The sequence below is a fragment of the Schistocerca piceifrons genome, chromosome 8 (assembly GCF_021461385.2).
Source record: "Schistocerca piceifrons isolate TAMUIC-IGC-003096 chromosome 8, iqSchPice1.1, whole genome shotgun sequence".
NCBI lineage: Eukaryota > Metazoa > Arthropoda > Insecta > Orthoptera > Acrididae > Schistocerca > Schistocerca piceifrons.
The window spans coordinates 424,976,703-424,998,556 of NC_060145.1; the positions used below are offsets into that span (position 1 = coordinate 424,976,703).

Here is a 21,854-nt window from a genome sequence, read left to right on the forward strand (position 1 = left end):
CCTTGAAACTGTTGCTGCCTTTTTAATACTGCGTTGTTTCCTTTGAAATATCCATTTCTTTAGCTTTCTTCATACCAGCAGCTTCTTATACTGTTCATGACACTGTTGCCATTTTATCCGATCTCATGCCTGGTCTGGGCAAAGGCCTGATATCTTGAGGTGTTCGTGCAGTCATCGCTGACTACTCCATCCTACTGTCCATTTACCATGTACTCTTAAACTAAAAACAGTCTTTGCCACTGTTGTTGCATCTGTTCTAAGAACATGTGCGTATCGTCATAGATGGCTTTCTCCCATTTTATCCAGTATTGGCACTACATGTAAATTATGAACTTATTTTATTACATGATCATACACTGTTAATTCAGATGTCCACCTGAGCTTGCCAGCGAGTTGTTGTTCCAATTCTTTTGTTAAAGATCAGCGTTCAGTACCATGCAGTGCAATTATACTTATTACAGATCAGTGTACTTTAGGCTTGTCTGTTTGGAATCATTTGGTCACAGGATAAGTCAGTCACAGAACCTAATAAGATTCAGTGCTGCTCAGGCAGCTGGAGAGGTCTGTGCTGAGATTTCAATCAAGAGGTCTGCACTGAGATTTTCATCAACAGCAATTTTGTTGAACTTAGGTACTGGAAAGTTCTTGTTGGGAGTTTAACACTATTGATTCTGATGGTATCAGAGTCGTTTGGTCATCAGATTCTGCATTTTTTTAATGCTGAATCATAGACCTACTTTACTTCTGTAAAGTGGTCATGTCAGGTTTGGACTTGACCTTGCATGCCAGTCTTACCTTTAGAGGTCAGCAGCACATCATTAGCTTACAGTAGTGCCGAGGGTGCAGTTTTCTGCAGATCTGTTGTGACCATAACTACGACTGTGATGAAGAGGTGACAGAGCAGATCATTGATGTACTCTTAGAGAAACAAGAAAGTCACCTGATAGTTCAGCAGCTGTTATTATCCAGTTCTTCAGGACATGGTAGAGAAGTCTGATCCACCTTACTAGCTCCTCATGTGCTCCATGCCCTCACAAGACCAGACAAATCAATTCATGTGGCACACAATCGAGGGCCTTTTCGAGGTGGAGAAAGGTAAAGTATAGGTACCTTCATGGTTTTCAATAACTACGTGAGCAGTGTGAGTAGCATCTGTTAGCACATAGCCGTTCATGAATTCCAATTGATTGGTGGTGAGACTGTTTATTTGTTGTAACTTTTTATTGATGATGCCTTCAAAGACCTTCATTTAGTAGACGATGTATTTGGTGATAGTTCCTACATTCAGCTGGGCTGCTCTTCTGCTTCCGAATGGGTACAGTTGTGCTACATGTTTAATCAGCGGAGATCCTTCCGCCTTCGATAATTTTGCTGAAGAAATCTTTCGGCCATTCATTTGAATCCTAGTGCTTTGATTTTCACTTATCTTCAGGTAGATTGTCTGGCCTCATTGCCTTATTTTGCATGTCATGCAATGCCTCTGCAACTTCATCCTTGGTGATTGGTGCATGGGTCCCTCCACGGGTCTTGATACTGGAATTAGAGCATGTGGAAGCTTCTCATTGCAAATTTAAGTATGCCTTCTTCATAGTTTATGCCAGAAGTTTTTTGTGTGTCTGTTGTTTGTGTATGACACTGCTTTACAAGTCAGTAGATTTTTCGCTTTCCATATGTTGTTTAGAGTTTATCACAGACTCCACAGTAGTGGAGTGACTTTGCTGCCACAGTTGCTTTCTTTGATGCTCTCCTAACTTCACGATGATCTTCCAAATTGCCTCTGTCTTAAAAGCAAAGAACTTAGGATATAGTTGCTTTTTAAAATGTCCATCTTTCTTCAGTCTTCAATCCATAGCCATGTCTGCTATCAATTTTACATCATCCGCATTTTATGATATCTAGTTTTTCATGACCACCTTACAAGCTGCCCAATACACTTTCATCGCATCTGTATGGCTCAGTGTCGAAATAAGCAGGACTGGAAACAGCTAGGATGGATGTTCCCCGTAGGCAATGTGCAGTGTCTAGACCCAAATAATATCTATGTCTATATATCCTTCATCTAATGTACTAAATTTGCTGCTTAACTTTGTCTATCTCTCTGAAGTTAAATAAATTCTCAAAATCCATGTTTCTTACTCCCTGCCTGACAAGTCTGCATATTTCTAGCTTTGTATCTGTTTTTTTACTCTGCTTTATAAGACTCTATGATCACTTTTGTTTCAGACTGGCACAATGTATAAAAATTCATTGTTTGATAAAATATGGTGAACTGAATATTTAACAAATACTAACAAAGAGATAGAGGGGCTGGCCAGTACTTACCTCAGCTCAGTACAGCCGATAGATACACATAAAACAGAACTGAAAATTTACATTCCTAGCTTTCGGAACTTTGTTCCTTCATCAGGGAGGAGAGAGGGGAAAAAAAGGGAAGAAGGGAAAGTGGATTCAGTTACTCACAACCCAGGTTATGAAGCAACAGGGAAAGGTAAACAGGGAGGGTAGCAAGGATGGAGGCATGGTTGTCAGAGGGAAGCCAAAGATATTCTACTGTAAGTACTGTGCCAGCTTCAAACCAAAGAGGATGCATACAGAAATAAAGAGGTATCTATGTAGGATGAAAAGATGCGTGAATGGCTAAAGAGGAAAGGGAAAGAGGAGAAGACTGAAGAGTGAATGGGAGTGAGGTGGTTTAACGTAGGTTCAGTCCAGGGGGATGGCGGGATGAAAGGATGTGTTGGAGTGCAAGTTCCCATCTCCGCAGTTCAGAGGGACTGGTGTTGGGTGGGAGAAGCCAAATGGCACATACGGTGTAGCAGGTTCCTAGGTCCCTAGAATTATGCTGGAGGGCATGCTCCGCTACTGGGTATTGGGCATCTCCTAGGCGGACAGTTCGTCTGTGTCCGTTCATGCGCTCAGCCAGTTTGGTTGTTGTCATGCCGATGTAAAAGGCTGTGCAGTGCAGGCATGTCAGGTGATAAATGACATGTGTGGTTTCACACGTAGCCCTGCCTTGAATTGTGTATGTTTTACCAGTAGCGGGGCTGGAGTAGGTGGTTGTGGGGGGATGCATGGGGCAGGTTTTGCAGCGGTAACCGACCCCGCTGTTTTATGTGTATCTATCGGCTGTACTGAGCTGAGGTAAGTACTGGCCAGCCCCTCTATCTCTTTGTTAGTATTTGTTTCATATCTTATATGAGATTTTCCATTAATCATTTGAGATTTTCCATTAATCATTTAGAACTGAATATTTAGTCCCATTTGGTGCTCGCTGAGACTTTCTGTTTTTCTTTGGAAGTAAGAACGAACATGTTGTCGGCAAATTATTCTTGGTATGGTCATTGTCGTTTCTGGTATGTATCCAGATTTTCCTGCTGTAAAATTTTTCTTCAGTGTTTGTGCTACTAGCACATTAAAATCTCCCATTACACTTTTCAATATAAAATATTTGTGGAAATGAAATGTGTTATATTTTGTTATTTTGATACCATTGAATTTGAAACTAATGTTGAAATTCCCATAGTAGCTCTATTTTTTGAACTTTATCCGTTACCTATAATTTCGCATTTTTCATTAAATATTAGGTATCACAAAACATTTGACAGCACCGCCTGATAGTAGTGTGGTATTTACAGCGCAGTATCATTGTGTGATTGGGTGCATATTCTGCTGTTCTTATAAAGTGATCAATAGTATTGTGATCAAATAATAGACTTCAGTTTGTAGGAATTATTTCAGGGAGGAGTTCATTTAGTCTCCCCATAAAAAAGGCATTTACTTGTGTTTAGATTGAAGGAAATCTGGACTAGACCACACTCAGTTGCTGTACTGTGTGTTTGTGTATCCTCAGTGTGTGGATAAATGGAACACTGTGTGCTTGACTTGAACGTGGCTCACCAACCATACTAATTTTTGTTATTTCTCTATGATTCCCAGTGTAAACAATAATGTATGTCTTAATGGAAAAAAGGCAAGAGTTATTTTTTCCAATACATGCTCTGCAATTCATTCTGTGTGATGTAATGTTTCAATTCATTTCTCCTCTGTAAATAAAAAACCATGCTGTTAGAAAAACGCAGATTTCTCTCAAAACACAGCCGCTTTGATTCACAAGATGACGTAAGGGGAGCTCAGTGATGTCATAAAGGATCTAGATCATCATTAAAAAAAACGTAACAGCTGGCTTCACACTTAGCTGTGGAAGTAGCCATAACACTTTAAAAATGTCTAAAAACACAAAGTACAAACATAACTGGAAAGACCAAGCGAGGTGGCGCAGTGGTTAGCACACTGGACTTGCATTCGGAAGGACGACGGTTCAATCCCGCGTCCGGCCATCCTGATTTAGGTTTTCCGTGATTTCGCTAAATCGCTAGAGGCAAATGCCGGGATGGTTCCTTTGAAAGGGCACGGCCAACATCCTTCCCCATCCCTCCCTACTCCTATGAGACCGATAACCTCGCTGTTTGGTCTCTCCCCCCAACCAACCAATCAACCAACCATAACTGGAAAGCTGTCATGAAATGTTGGGTACTAAGTGACCCTGTGTTAAGTGAACATTATTGGACAGTGAAAACAGGTGCCCTTGTAACATAGTACCACTGACAGAAGGCTGAAAAGAAATCCTTGTAAGATATTTGGTGATTTTTAATCTTCTTTCATCTTTTCTTGTAAGATATATACAAAAATGACATTATCTGAAGAAAAGTTGATCTATAAATTTTGACACAAAAAAGCCAAAAAAATCATATCCCATTCTACATAACATTCACCTTTGCAAAATCTGTGAAATAGTGTTATAATCTTACGGTGGCTGCTTGTGTCTGTGTATGTGCGGATGGATATGTGTGTGTGTGTGTGTGTGTGTGCGCGAGTGTATACCTGTCCTTTTTTCCCCCTAAGGTAAGTCTTTCCGCTCCCGGGATTGGAATGACTCCTTACCCTCTCCCTTAAAACCCACATCCTTTTGTTTTTCCCTCTCCTTCCCTCTTTCCTGATGAAGCAACTGTTTGTTGCGAAAGCTTGAATTTTGTGCGTATGTTTGTGTTTGTTTGTGTGTCTATCGACCTGCCAGTGCTTTTGTTAGGTAAGTCTCATCATCTTTGTTTTTATATATATATACACAACACACTCACACCAAAGTTCATTTTGCAAGTTGTGGACACAGAAATATTGTCCGTAACCTGAAGCCATTGCCTAAGTACCCTCAGTGTGGTATTCCCCATGTTATTTCACTAGTCTCTCTCAAACTCTCACGGCCGTATGGCTTCCGACAACCGTCTCTCTTTCACATCCCAAAGAGTTTCACAAGACACTTGAACTTCACTTTGCTTGGCAGAGGTGGCCGAGCGGTTCTAGGCACTACAGTCTGGAACCACACGACCGCAACAGTCGCAGGTTTGAATCCTGCCTCGGGCATGGATGTGTGTGATGTCCTTTGGTTAGTTAGGTTTAAGTAGTTCTAAGTTCTAGAGGATTGATGACCTCAGATGTTAAGTCCCATAGTGCTCAGAGCCATTTTTGCTAGAGCCATTTTTGCTTAGCAGAGCTTTGCTCACAGCAGTCTTAGTGCAGACCTGAGTGCTTCAGGATCTCATAGCTTGGAGAAACACAAATAATTCTCAAGCTGATCACATGCCAGCAGAGTCCTCAAGTCACCAGTAATATAATAACTATCCTTTGAAAATGTACTTTCATTCATTGGACAGAAGCTGCAGCTGATGAATTAGATGAATTAAAATTCAAAATTTTACATTTGTTTTACTCATTTGAAGTTATTAAATTGTTTGATATTTTCAGTTAGAATTTATGTATTTGTCTGTTTTCTTTTTTTTTCTTTTCAGAAGAAGTTCCATGATAAATATAAAAAGTGGGAAGTACAGGTATCAAAACCAGGTGCCAAAAAATCATCAAAAAGGCCTGTTAAGAAACAAGCCAAACTGGTGGATGAACCAGGTAAGTTTTTGTACTGCAAGAGTAATTTTGTTTGTTAAAATATTCGTAATTCAATATTCTGCTTTGTATTTGTAGCTCTACTGAGAGTGGCTCAGTAGGTAAGCGACAGACTATTCATCCAAAGGTTTGTTGTTTTGTACCCAGGCAAGGATTTTCGTTGCTCCCTACCTCTGGCAGCAGCTTATTAATTTGAAAAATTATTAGTTCAGAGTCCATGTTAAACTGTAGTTACCCTATAAATGGCTGGGTAAGTCGGTTTGGAGGTTGGAAGAAAGCACTGACGTGTCACATTCAGTAGGACCATGTTTAGTATAGAAATGCTGTTTTCAAATCAAATGTAGTTTTGAGGACAGTTTTAATGCAACTGTTACATAGAATTAAAACTGTTGAGTTACAGCACAAGTGTAATATAACATGAAATAGAGCTGGTATTTTAGAATTTATGACTACAGTTGTACAAACCCACAGAGAATTGCAGAAGCAAGACAATTTGGTGCACAAGTTGATTATGCATGCTGTGATTGATTGGTGCTGAGTAGTTTCTATTTTATTGTCCCTCTACCACGGTAAACTCTAAAACAATTCTGTTCTTTTTTCTCATCCCTCCCCCTAGTAATTAATGTCATGTGTAAGTAAACAAACAAATTACATTTGCCAGCAGACAACACAAAGATATGTAAAAGTTCATAAGGTAAAGGATGTGACACAAAGTAGGGACAGTAATGACAGACGTGCCAACACAAAGATATGTAAAAGTTCATTAGGTAAAGGATGTGACACAAAGTAGGGACAGTAATGACAGACGTGCCAACATTTTTGGCATGACATTGTTGATGTTTCCTAAGTCAATAGCTGTGGCACAGTACAAGAAAAGGTCAGCTGCGTGCCACTAAATATATTCTAATTTGGAAATATTAGTAAGTGAGAAAAGACTATAGATGTAACTGTTCAGGTAGTGCATGTTTAATAGCCTTGTCTTATTTGAAACTACATATCAATACATATATAGTGCCCAACGAATGGTTCCAATGTAATGTGTGAAGCAAGTACAAATTGCAGGTCATCTCCTTGGAAGAATAATACTAATCGATTCTAATCGAATCTGACATGTAATCACCATGGAAGACTTAATTTGGAAGGATATATCAAAACAAAGAAAGAATCACATTTTGTTAGTAAAAACAACTCGCAATGCAGTAGAAATGTCAGAAAACTGAAGTTAGCACTGTAGTGGTTATATGTTGCTCCCTTCTTTTGTTTCTACATGAACTCCAAATCATTTCTCACTACTTGAAGTACTAAGGAATTCTTAGTTCTACTGTCAAAGGCTGCAGACTACCAAATCTTGGCCCACATTTTGTTGACTATTACTATGAAATAAAAATAGTTTAAATAATTATTGTCACAAGGTACGTATTTTTCTACCAGTTGGCAGTGATGTAGCTTCTGTATCTTTCTCAAACTTCTGCCTCACTCTCCTCCTTGCTCCTACCATTTTCCAATCTTTCCCGACCAACTACTCTTTCCAGATACAAAATTCCACAATTTAGTGTCACTATATTTTGCTGTAAGCCCCCTGTAAATAAGTGATGGACAGCCCTTCTGTCTCTTTTGTAATTTTAAAGCATTTGACAGTTAAAACTTGAAGGTTCAATACTGTTATTTACAAGTTTTAATTCTCATCAGTTGTATTCTTTTCCTTTCCCTAACTCTCGTGTAGATTTGCGTAATCTGTGACCCGTGTTGATTTTTAATTGCAGTTGATACTTTTTGGACAGTGAGAAAATAAAGATTTAATGCAAAAATGGAATATAGAGATACAACTTAATATATGCTCACTTTTTTTTCCTGCATTGGTTTTGAAATGTTCTAATCTCTTGTTTTGAAGTCCTAACATTAGATGAATTGCCTGACTGTATCAGATACAATCTGCATTTATTTTCGGTTCCTGCTTGTGAAATAAAGTTATGATTGCAAATGCTTGAGAGAGAGAGTTGGTGTTACATTTACGTACCTGCTGCCACAGTTTGCCATGTCAGTGAATTCTATTTTAAACACATTGATTGCCCTCATTACGGATGATGGTATAACGTCAAATATTATTCACGTTACTTTTTTGAAAGTATTTGGAATTGAAAGATTTTTTTTGTTTGTAGAAGCAGTTAACTGAAATAGATTTATGTTGCATTCTATTTTACCCACATTTAAAATTTTGCAATCTCATACAACCCTTTCTTTTGTTGTTGCTTAATAATTGTGGTGGTGGTGGTGGTGGTGACGATGATGATGGCAATGATGTTGTTACAGTGTGCCTGACGCTTTCCTCTGATGAGGAAGAGCGTGGGCATTGTGAAGGGGAGGTGCCACAGAGAGGATCTGGCCAATCTGCTGTGCAGATGGGATCTGCTGTTGACTTGAATTGTGATCTCTCTAGTTCACTTTTGAAAAAGGAACCTCCACCAAACTTTTCAGATGAAGAAGATGAGCTGGTCTCTGATATTAACAAACTCAAGAGTGTCTGTGGTGAGTTCCATTTGTTTTAATGGTTTGTTTCAAATATACTAGGTATTAGATGTATACATTGACGAGATCTTTCAGGGTTTTGTCATTGTGCCCAAGTATTGCTGTATCACTCTTAGTTAATATACTCTTGTTGTTTGGTCATGATCTTTCATGATACCGTACTTTTATTATTTAATTTTAGTTTGTTTACATCTGCATGGATACTCTGCAAATCACACTTAAGTGCCTGGCAAGAGGGTTCATCGAACCACCTTCACAATTATCTATTATTCCAATCTCGTATAGCGTGCGGAAAAATGAACACCCATATCTTTCCGTACGAGCTCTTATTTCCCTTATTTTATCATGGTGATTGTTCCTCCCTATGTAGGTCAGTGTCAAAAAAATATTTTTGCATTCGGAGGAGAAAGTTGGTGATTGGAATTTCTTGAGAAGATTCCGTCGCAACGAAAAACATTTTTCTTTTAATCGTTTCCAGCCCAAATTCTGCATCATTTCTGTGACACTTTCTCCCATATTTCATGATAATACAAAATGTGCTGCCTTTCTTTGAACTTTTTCGATATACTCCGTCAGTGCCATCTGGTAAGGACCCCACACCGCGCAGCAGTATTCTGAAAGAGGACGGACAAGCGTAGTGTAGGCAGTCTCCTTAGTAGGTCTGCCACATTTTCTGAGTGTCCTGCCAATAAAACGCAGTCTTTGGTTAGCCTTTCCCACAACACTTTCTATGTGTTCCTTCCAATTTAAGTTTTTCGTAATTGTAATACCTAGGTATTTAGTTCAATTTACAGCTTTTAGATTAGACTGATTTATCGTGTAACCGAAGTTTAATGAGTTCCTTTTAGCACTCATGTGGATGACCTCACAATTTTCGTTATTCAGGGTTAACTGCCACTTTTCGCACCATTCAGATATTTTTTCTAAATCGTTTTGCAGTTTGTTTTGATCTTCTGATGACTTTATTAGTCGATAAACGACAGCGTCATCTGCAAACAATGGAAGATGGCTGCTCAGATTGTCTCCCAAATCATTTATATAGCTAAGGAACAGCAAAGGGCATACAACACTACCTTTGGGAACGCCAGTTTACACGATGGATTTCCGTTGGGTACTACAAACTGTGACCTCTTGGACAGGAAATCACAAATCCAGTCACATAACTGAGACGATATTCCATAAGCACGCAATTTCAATAAGAGCCGCTTGTGTGGTACAGTGTCAAAAGCCTTCCGGAAAATACGGAATCGATCTGAAATCCCTTGCCAATAGCATTGGGAAACTTTTGTCAACAAATATTCTCAGTTACATTGCAGTCGTCGGAGGTGCAATTTTGGAAGGTGTGCAGTATACACATCCACAGCTGCCAATAATGTCTTCATGCACTCATTGGTTGACAGCCAGACATTTCCTTAGATGTCGTAGTATGTGAAAGTGAAAGTGTAGCAAAACTTAGTCAGTAGTGTTCAAGTTACAATAAATTGTACTTCCAATTTTAAAATAATATGAAGTTCCAGTTTATCTGTTTTAAAGAAACACCTTAAACAATACTGAAAAGTTGTATAGACAATACTATTCCACATATCAGGTCACCACGAATTTTATTATGCAGAATGAACCCAATGTCACAAAAACAAAATTGTGTTAATATCAGTACTGTGTCTGCTAGGCTGCAAAATTTACACTTAGTTCCTGTGCACAGTGTGATCAGACATTCCAGAAATCTTCCTGTGTTGCTAAATAGGTGTGTAATTTCTTTAGTATTTGATTGCTTTCCAACCATTTGTTCACATTTTTCAGAACTGTAGAATATTTATCATTCATTCCTGTAAGGGAATATTTTAATGTTTGTGTTGTTTTCAAATAATCTTTTAGTAATTGTATAAAGACTTGGATGTATTGTGATATATTGTAAATTTGCAAACATTTGAGAGTGCCATGCAAAGATTTGTACAACATCATCAGTTGTAAACTTGGCAACTTTATGATAGAATCCTCACTCAGAAACTACCATCCCCATATTTCATTTTGTATTTACACAAAAGAAAGTTTGTTTTTGAGAATTTTCAAAAGTTAAGAGTATTGTGCATAACAATAGTTCATAATAAAGTAACATGGGTTACAATCACTATTGTAAATGTTATAACTAACATATTGTGTTACATTTAGTTATCCCTTTCAAAAGGAGTTTAAATTGTCTGCATTTATCGTAAGTTAAAGCTATGTTAGAGATTGTTAGTCACTGTAACCTCAGAAACCTTTAGGGAATCAGTAACTTTTATTCAAGGTTTTTCTGCTTTTGTAATAGAAGTCTCTTTTCGGGTGTTAATTTCTTCAATTGTTGAATAGAACTAGACTCAGAAATTTAGAGAATCTGTAAGCTTACTTAAAGTTTTTTGTGTGTTGTCTTATGGGACACTGCACTAGTTACAAATCAGCCCCATTGTAATTGCTGTTTTCAGTCACAGGATAAGTTTGTTGAGATTCAAAAAGCAGCCAGAAACCACCTATCAAGTGATTGAAAGCTGCTGTGAATGGGTGTGTTGTGAGGGGCACTGAGAGTCGTGTACTAAGGATGACAAAGTTAGCTCAAGTACTGTCATCTCTTCAGGTAGTATAGGAGGTATCACTACTTGTTCATTTAAGTGGCTTGTCAGTGGTAGATCTAGATGGTCTGTATGGTTGAGTCAGAGACCAGGGAGAACTGCCGTGTGGAATGGTCGTGCGGTTAGAGGTGCCGTAGTAATCTCCATTCCAGAGATAAAACCAGGAATTATACTTTTACATTTTTTTTTTTTTTTGTCACTTATATTGTTGTGTATTTATTGTGAAACAGTAATAATAATGTGAAGTATTCATCAGGTGGAGGGCGTGAAATGCAGAGTATTGTGGATGGTAGCATGGTTGGCACATATACCCTCCTAGATTGCCGCACAGTTCGGATTGGGAACTACAAAGTTGTGCCTAAAGACAGAGTCCTGTTGTCATCAGCTGGTATAAGGATTCAGGTGCCAGCGTTAACTGATGGTATGAGTGTCATTTTATTCTTGTTGCTTTGTTCTTTGTATTAGTTTTAAAGTTTTGGTGTGAGTGTGTTGGCAGAAAATGTAATGAATTTTACATGCGACTATTCTGAATTACTTAGCAGTTAATTATTTCTTTTGAACTGCAGGAAAGGGAAAAACTAGTAAGCATTCCCATTTCACTTAACTTTTGTAACTTCAGTGTTCATTAGATGTGTTAAACACTTTATGAGAAGTGTCACAGTCTGTCTGTCATGTGTATTGCTGAAAGGAGATCTGTAAAATTTGAAATAGTCATGAGATGTTAAACTCTACTATAAACAATAGGTTTAATTTTAATAATATCCTGAGAATGACATTCCTTTCAGTATATTCCTTACTACAAGGTCTGGGGGTTTTGGGAGCAAGGTAATGATGTTGCCTTGACTTTTCGGAAATTAGCTTCTCATGTAATCTTTTTAGATGCTTAGGCTTTTTTAATGATTTACCAAAATTGGTTAATTTTGTGCCAGTATTTCTTGTGGACTCTGTTCTACAACCATCACAAACGGTATGAAATGCATGCTATTCTAATAATAATCTGTTAGAGGTGCATTTTTTATATATTTTATTTGCTCCCACTGGTTTGTGCCAGTAGCTCATTCTCTAGTGGTACCTTTTGCCAATCAAGCTATTATCAGCACATATATCTAAATATGTACAAATAAATGTTTAATTTTTCGTTTCATTGTAATTTTTACTTACATTGTAATACCACAGACCAAATTAATCAGAAGATACAAGTATACCAGTAAATGGAAAATTCATGTCATTAGATATCATCAGTACACGAATGTGCCAGCTGTTGGAACCATAAACATCATAAGAAATAACCTACTAAAACTTGACAAGATTAACCAACCTGAAATACATGTACTGATCAGTTTGAAAGAAATAGTGCTACCAGACAATTACTTGACTTTGCAAGGAGAGGTATACAAACAGAATGTTGGATTGGCTATGGGAAGCTGCCTTGCAAGAGCCCTTGCAAATATTTTTCTAGGCCACTTAGAAAATACGTTTTTCAGTGAACGAATTAGTAGACTGATTAACACTTGTTACTGGGGTCATGAGAATTTCACATTTTGCAATAAATGCAAATACAGATGTGAATTCTGCTTCAAGATGCAGACATACAAAATTACCTAGTAAATACTGTTGTATTGAGATATCTATTTTATCAGAGATAGTTGGAAATAGCTTTATTTTTTGCATATAAATACTGACAGTGTACTCAGTTTTTCATTAGTGGTATTGCAAATCTCTTGTGAAGCCCAATTTATAAAGTTAATCTGCATAAGAATGTATTACAAAATAAAAAAATGATATCAATATAATGGAAGGAAACATTCCACGTGGGAAAAATTATATATAAAAACAAAGATGAGGTGACTTACCGAACAAAAGCGCTGGCAGGTCGATAGACACACAAACAAACACAAACATACACACAAAATTCAAGCTTTCGCAACAAACTGTTGCCTCATCAGGAAAGAGGGAAGGAGAGGGGAAGACGAAAGGAAGTGGGTTTTTAGGGAGAGGGTAAGGAGTCATTCCAATCCGCTCCCGGGATTGGAATGACTCCTTACCCTCTCCCTAAAAACCCACTTCCTTTCGTCTTCCCCTCTCCTTCCCTCTTTCCTGATGAAGCAACAGTTTGTTGCGAAAGCTTGAATTTTGTGTGTATGTTTGTGTTTGTTTGTGTGTCTATCGACCTGCCAGCGCTTTTGTTCGGTAAGTCACCTCATCTTTGTTTTTATATAAAATAAAAAAATGTGTAGACATAACATATCAGTGCACTCAGTGCTCCGATGTCATGCCAGTATGGATGGTTTAACAGCGTACATCTGCAAATTGCCCAGTCTATTTCAAAGCACTAAGGTTTGGTCTTCAGTCATGTATTGTGAAAACCTTTTAAATTTGCATGTGTAATCGTTCAGAAACAAAAAATTTCCAAAAATAAATGCTACATTTTTGAGTCCCTGCTTATTACCAGTGTTCAGGAGATGATACCCTCATTTTGTTTAATCGAACTAATGACAAAATTATTGAATTTCACTAACAACTGATAACAGCATCAAACTTACTGTTGAATATGATATAAATGATCATGAACTTCTTAGACATAAAAATAGCCATTGATAATTGTGCCCATCAATTTGACGTACTTCATAAACCATCCACAAGTGGCTGCATGGTATATAACTCAACATGTCACCAACTAACACACAAAACTGTGTTTTCACACTATGTTACATAATGTGACTAGAGTTTCCATTAATACATAAAATATGAAGACACAGTTGCATACAATTTAAACTGTAGCCAGAAATAAGGGCTATAATTCTAATACAATCAATAAAATCTACAGAAAGAAAATTAGAGCCAGATGTGCAAATGTAACTGTGGAAATAACAGTAACTGAAGTAGACAGAAAAGTTCATGGTGCTACTATACACGAGCAATTTTTCTCAAAAAGTAACACATTTCGTAATACTGATTTTAAATTAGCTTCTGCACAGAGAATTAACTTGGAATGAACATAACACAGAACAGACAAAGCTCAAAAGTACAGAAAATAAGAATTGTGGCACAAAACTAAATGGAGTGACTGTGGTGTATTCTATGTCTGACAAACAGGATGAAAATTTACTAAAATATATAAAGAACACATGAACAAAAGCGAAAGCAACCTTTCTACATTTAGTAATGCATTTTGGAGACAATTGACACTCTACAATAGGCATAAGTACTGATCTCGGTATTCTTTGTAGAGCTGAAAAAGGAAGCTACATGAACATCTTTGAGGATATAGAAATCTACAAACATTTGGCAAATATTCCTAATAAATCTTAAACAAATTACCAGAACTCAGAAATAAATATTTTGTTGATGTTATCGGTATATGTTTTATCAATGACGGAGTATTCAGAACAAAACACAGTCCCAAATTTTACACAAGATATAAATGGATTTTTATCAAAGATATAAATTTAACAACAAACACACAAATTGTTTTACACATTACACATAAATTGATAACGTAACAACCATTAACAAATATGGTGAAACAAAAGATCACATTTGGAAAAATAATTATCAAGAAGTACATAAAAAATAATACAACCAAAAATTACTTATTTATATGTACTCATCACATAGAAGAGGCATTGAGCCACAAGCACAATGAAAAGGCTAGTGAACATTTAAGATTTCAGGCAAAAGGCCTGCTTCAAAAGCAAAAGGCCTGCTTCAAAAGCAAAAGGCCTGCTTCTAAAATAGAAAAACACACACACACACACACACACACACACACACACACACACACACACACACACATCTCACTCACAAGTGGTAGTTATATTCAATATATGTGCTGGTAATAGCATGATTATAGCTTGATATGGTTCAAGAATGATCCATTGATCAAAACCGGTAGCAGTAAATAAAATATGAAAAATCAACTATGGTAAATTATTTTTACAATAGTACGCATTTCATACACTCCATGGCCATAGTTTACTGCAGAAGTATTCTTGCAACAAAAAATTAAAGAAAATCTTCAGAGAGCATAAAGAACGAATGCATACATATATAAAATGCTGACCTTTTTTCTTTTGCTGAAAAACACACAGTTTTTAGTAGAGCTGCAAGAGTAGGACTGAAAAATATGTTCATTAATCCCTTAACCTCACAACTTTTTTTAGATTATGTTCAAAAAATAATACTTTTTTATTAATGAAATCATCCTGTAATGAGTGACATTACATACAGACACATAATAACAGCTTTTAAAGCTCAAAATAATGAGTTACAAATTTTGAAGATCACCAGTAATATAATTCTGAGTATACTTGTGCACTGGACTTTAACTAAAATATCCTGAAACTTGAGTAATTTTTTTAGTTTGTATGTAGCTGGGAAGTGTAGTCATGTATTTCATAACAGTATCCTGTGAACATAAGTCCTGGAGGAGTTCACTGAAGCACAATGGGTGTACTGATCTCGTGCCGCTGGTGAGTACATGTTATCTAACTGACGAAATGTCGTCACTTTAAGTCTCTAATGAGGTGACATCACATTCTTCTTGACTTTCTGAGTTGCTAAATTTAATATCAAACTCAGGATAAGTATAGCTATCCTTTTTGAAAATCATTGCATAAATAGTACAAGAGAGAGACTGAAAGTGCTTGTTTTGTTGTTGAGCATCCAAAACTGCACACAATAGAATGATACGTAGTGGTAACTACCTCATCCAAAACGTGACAGTCAGCTACAAATGTAGTACCAGATGCTCCGTAGCAGTTTAACACTAAACTATCAGAGCTGAAGTAGATGAAAGTGGGATTTTATTTTTCCGCAGGTCTTTTCTTAAGTTTCCCGAGTATTCTCATGATTTTAATAGAGAGTCCTTCGTTGGATATAGGAGAGAAGAACAAATGGACACACATACGTGAGCGGCGCGCCCCCCCCCCCCCCCCCCTCCCCACACACACACACACACACACACTTAAATTCAGGCCAGTTGCCATTTAGGAACTTGTAAATGGTCAGCCTGTAACAATCTACTGACCTAATCTGATACATATCCTATAAACAGACTCACCCTACATCATTTCGATAAAGAAATAGTTCAGATGATATGTGGAATGTGACCAACTAACCAACCGTGTATCCTCAAATGGGGCCCACTTTGAAGATGAAAACCACTAATTGAAAATGTCTGGTAAGTACACTCATTTGCAGCATCAGTTCCATTTATATTGTGTCAAACTATGCACACAACATTCTCAAACAGAACAGACTGCTCATCCACTGCCTCCCGAGTTTATTTTGTTGAAAACTGTTGCAGTAAATGACAAGGTTAAGTGTTGGACAATGGAAAATCCAGGATGGAATGTAACAACTATATCCTCACTCACAATTACTTCGCCTTTGAAGGCATTAACTACAAACAAATCCCTGGTACGGGTATGGGCACCCGAATGGCACCATCCTATGCCAACCTATTCATGGGCCATCTGGAGGAATCATTCCTAAAAGCCCAGAATCCTAAACCCCTCACCTGTTTCAGATTCATTGATGACATCTTTGCTTTCTGGATTGAAGGTGAGGACATTCTATCCACTTTCCTCCAGAACCTCAACAACTTCTTCCCCATTTGCTTGACCTGGTCCTACTCAACCCAACAAGCCAACTTCCTAGATGTTGACATCCACTTATGGGATGGTTACATCAGTACCTCCATCCATATAAAACGTACTACCTACTAGCAATACCACCACTTCGACAGCTGCCACCCATTCCATACCAAGAAGTCCCTTCCGTACAGCCTGGCCACTCGTGGTTGTCGCATCTGCAATGACGAGCAGTCCCTCTCAAAATGTACCTAGGGTCTCACTGAAGCATTCACATCGTACTTATTCTCCCAACCTTGTACAAAAACAAATCTCCTGTGCCGTATCTTTCCAGTTTCCCACCACCTCCCACAGTCCGACCACAGAGGAGCATTCCCCTCGTAACTCTGTACCATCTGGGACTGGAGCAACTGAATTACATTCTCCACCAGGGGTTTGGTTACCTTTTGTTGTGCCCTTAAATGAGAAATGTCTCACCCACTATCCTTCCCACCCCTCCTACAGTGGTATTGTGCCATCCACCAAACCTACACAACATACTCGTCCATCCCTACACAAGCCCTGCTCCCAATCCCTTAACTCATGGCTCATACCACTGTAATAGACCAAGATGCAAGAACTGTCCCATACATCTTCCTACCACCACCTACTCCAGTCCGGTCACTAGCATCACCTATCCCATCAAAGGCAGGGCTCCCTGTGAAACCAGTCATGTGATTTACAAGCTTAGCTGCAACCACTCTGATGCATTCTATGTAGACATGACAACCAACAAGCTGTCTGTCCACATGAATGGCCGCCGACGAACTGTGGCCAAGAAAGAAGTGGACCACCCTGTTGCTGAACACGCTGCCAAACATGATATCCCTCATCTCAATGACTGATTCACAGCCTTTGCCATATGGATCCTTCCCACCATCACCAGCTTTTCTGAATTGCGCAGGTGGGAACTTCCCCTGCAGTACAACCTACGTTCCCGTAACCCTCCTGGCCTCAACCTTCGTTAATCACTGTCCTCATCCGTCCAGCCCCCTCTCTGTTCTCATTCCAGCACTACACAGCCATCATTTCACCGCCACACCCACTCTTTAATTTCTTTATATTTCTCTCCTTTCTGCCAGTTACCCCCTCCCCACCCCACCTTCTCTCCTGCCCTCCGTCTAACCTGCAGCACTTCTCTGTCCACCACCCCCACCATACTATACCTCTCCCTCCCCACCCCAGCCTCCTCCTTACCCCCACCCAGTTGCCATTCCCATCATGCACTGGTGCTGCTGCGTGCAGTATGGTTTCAGTTGCCTGAGACTGCAGACGTGTGTGTGTGTGTGTGTGTGTGTGTGTGTGTGTGTACTGCTGACAAAGGCCTTAATGGCCAAAAGCTATAATTGTGTGAATCTTTTTGTTGTGTTTGTCGTGACTTAGCGGTTCCGCTATATGGTGAGTAGCCACTTTCCTCTCTAATAAGATTAAATGTTGAATAGGGGCCCACTAGACGACATGTAGTTCCTTAAGCAGTGGAACTAAATGTGTGTCTTTTTTGTGTCTAGGTGCTATTACGCACTGTCAACACAGAGTATGAAGAAATTATTTAATCACCAGCCATATTGACAGACCATTTTTTCAGTGTGTCGTATATGTACCTACAGGTGTGCCACTAATGGAAGACATGCTTTAGACTATCTTTTTAAATTCCTTTCAGAACCAATTTCACTTTATATACCAAAGAGGGTCCACTCATTTTGATTTTTCTTACAGGGACTAAATTTTCATTCATTATGACATCATTTTATAATAGTGTTAATGATATCAGAATACCAGTGTGGAAAGAGGAGTAACTGTATTTTCCTATAGCACACTAAATATATGTGGAAATAGAAAATTTTTCATCTTCTGTTTCAGACTCTGCTGTTGTTACGGTGGCCATGGAAAAGTCAGAGCTACGAAAAGTTCTGATAAATTTTGGACGTGGAATGCCAGTATTGTTCCTCTATACAAACCGTCTAGCTGCTGAACGTATTAGGCGGACTCTTAGTATGGAACCTAGTCGTGGACCTTATTATGATCCCAACAGTCTAGGTATTTTGAATATGTTGGTTTGAAAATTTTGTTGCTATTAAAATGTAATACTTTATATTGAAAATGGAAGTTGAACATAAAATAGTTTAAACATAAACAAAACAGATAATGTTTAGATTTAACTATGTGCTTCTGAACATATGTAATATCCAGACTTAATTTTACTTGAAATGTCGTGTGTGTTGATTGTGTTCAAGTAGCACACAGAGGTTTATTCACATTTATTCATCATATTAATTTATGACTGTCATAAGTGAACTCTCATTTATTCTTCTCTGGCCTTTTTAGTTTCTGAAAGTGTTTTGAGATGTTGCCATTTCTATTCTTATTACTGTTAGGCATTTTTCCACTGCTTACTTAATGTAATAATTAGTTTTCTTTTTTAAAACTTACAAAAGTCTTATCTATTATGGATGTGGTCTTATCTATTATGGATGTGGAAAATGATGACACTGATTAATAAAGATTATTAGAAATGACCGCAATCAGTTGCTTTTGTGTTGGAAGAAATGCTTTTATTTTATCATTACTGGCTTTGTTGCCTAGCAAACCATGATTGTTTGATATACAGTAATATCGACAACATTAGGAAGAGGGTAGATTGCTACTCACCATAAAGATGACCCATTTAGTTGCTGACAGGCCCAACTAAACAACTGTTACACTTCATAGGTTTTTGACCTCCTTCAACAAAGAAAACACACGCACATGCGCGCGACCGCTACTAGCAGCAGCTCCGACTGGAATGCGACGTGTCATGTGAATAGCATTCTGGAGTGGGGCATAAAAGGGGGAGGGATAACAGGATACGGGTGGGTGGGAGAGGAGTACTGTCTGGCAGGGCATGTAGGGACTGGTTGGCAGCCTGATGAGTGTCTTCTTTCCCATCTGCTTCATCTGGTCCTCCTCAGCCCAGCAAGCCACCTCCCTAGATGTTGACCTCCTCCTCTCTGTTGGTTCCACCCACACTACTGTCCACATTCATCCTATGAACCACCTGCATTTCAACAGCAGCTGTCCCTTACACACCAAAAAATTCCTCCCTTATATCCTGGCCACCTGGGGTGACATATGTGCAGTGTCAAAACTCCCTTTCCCAGTATGCTAAAAGTCTCACCGAGGCCTTCACAGACAGGCACTATCCCGCCCCTCCCCTCTCGGACCTAGTCCACAGACATATTTCCCATGCCATTTCTCCACACATGCCCAATCCTCCCACCACACCCAAAAGCCCATTGCAAACATGTCCACCTTTGTCACTGTCAGGTGCAGTGTCTTCTCTCCCATCTGCTTCACCTGACCTTCTTGGGTGTTGACCTTCTCCTCTGTGATGGTTCCATTGACACATCCTTTGTCAGGGCTTTGATTATCTATCATCACGCCCTGAAACAAGGGACATCCTACCAAGATCCTTCTTACCCCTCATAAAGTGGTTTTCTGTCACCCACTCAACCACCACAGCATCCTAATTCATCCCTGTGCCACTTCCAGGCCCAACCCCTTGCCGTTGGGATCATATCCCTGTGGAAGACCCAGGTGCAAAACATGCCCAATCTACCCACCCAGCACTTCCTATTCCAGTCCTATCGCAGGCTATCCCATCTATGGCTGAGCTGCTTTTGAAAACCATCTTGATGGGTACCAGCTCTGCTGCAATCACTGAGCAGCCACTGCTAAATTTGTGCCTAGAGCAAAGTGGAGCACCCTATGGCACAAAGTGTAGCTGAACATAACATGTTTGATTTCAATGGCTGCTTCACAACCTGCCACCCTATGGCACAAAGTGCAGCTAAACATAACATGTTTGATTTCAGTGGCTGCTTCACAACCCGAGCCATCTGGATCCTGCCCGTCTCTACGACCAGCCTTTCTGAGCTGTGCATATGGCAGTTATCCTTGCAATGCATTCTCTATCCCCAGAGCCATTCTGGCATCAACCTGTGGTATTCTACTGTTGCCACACCTCCACCCAACACTTTCTGCTGTCAGTAATAGCACTTTCTCCCTTTCCATGTCCCATCACCCTCATTGTATGCTGCCCTTTGCCAGTGCACCTGCCTGTTGTTTCCCTTTCCCTGCTCCTCTCTTTTTTTCCGATCCTCACCTCCTGATACTGCGCATGGCGGTCTTGTCAGACTGCCATCTAGTCCCTGCATGCTGCTTCAGAAATTTACAAAATATTTTTTCTCTGTGATAGCAAATGTGTGGGTTACAGTGCAAACTGTTAAGTATCCCCTATCCCTGGCACATAGTCATGACACTTTCTTCCCAAGTAGGTGTGTTAAATACTAAAACTATTAGATAGATGCAAATTACAGTTTGTAGTGATTAAAAGTGCGTCCTATGTACAGTGTTTCATATTTCACAACTTAAAAAAGCCACAATGTAAAATATATATAAAAACACCATAAAATATGAAATTATGAAGCTATATAATAAAAAAGTGAACAAAACAGTCCCTACTGTAATAAGACACGAGAGAAAATCCATGTAGACATGTTTACATTTACACATTGTATAAGATTCGAATCACTATTAAAAATAAATTTGACCATTAATATTTTAATTGAGTAAGTATCAAAATAATAGCGTTACATATTAAAAACCCAAAATTATTTTTATTGAAACAAAATTGAGCATCCAGAGGGAATAGTGACGCAATGTGACTTGTATTGCTCCTCAACAGACTGTTGTCTATCTTTGGCCACATCTTCAGTTCCATGTTCATTCAAGCAGTGTTCATGTGTACATTGGTGCTCTTGGCATTGTACCTTCCACCATGTTGCAGTTCATCGAACAGTCGCCTCAGTGATAACCACTTACTGTAGGTTACAGACAGTTATGAAAGGCTACATTGATGCGGTTTGTTATTGGCAGACCACATAGGACCACAAGCTAATTCATACGAATGTGCTCAGCTTTGAATGTTATTCTATTATGCCTCCTTAATCTGATTGTTACGTTCTGAGCTAGGCTGTGCTGTATGTCTATAAATGATGATACCCCTATCATCTTAAAAACAGTCTTTAGACCAATCATTTAAAACCTAGTAAACAATGGGGCACACTGGACTGAATACCATACATTTGTCTATTATATC

The 21,854-nt window shown here is 38.8% G+C and overlaps 1 protein-coding gene across 5 annotated transcripts in view; it reads left to right on the forward strand.

Annotated features, from left to right (window-relative positions):
- The window catches only part of LOC124711167 (protein piccolo-like), a 305,632-nt gene that overhangs the window by 206,661 nt on the left and 77,117 nt on the right, over positions 1–21,854 (forward strand). For 3 of the 5 annotated variants that reach the window (XM_047241089.1, XM_047241087.1, XM_047241090.1), the window contains 4 exons: positions 5,844–5,955; positions 8,263–8,478; positions 11,341–11,505; positions 18,578–18,754. In XM_047241089.1, the coding sequence (XP_047097045.1) occupies positions 5,844–5,955; positions 8,263–8,478; positions 11,341–11,505; positions 18,578–18,754 (670 nt within the window). The remainder of the gene's footprint in view (positions 1–5,843; positions 5,956–8,262; positions 8,479–11,340; positions 11,506–18,577; positions 18,755–21,854) is intronic. The other 2 variants (XM_047241088.1, XM_047241091.1) reach the window with 1 other exon arrangement.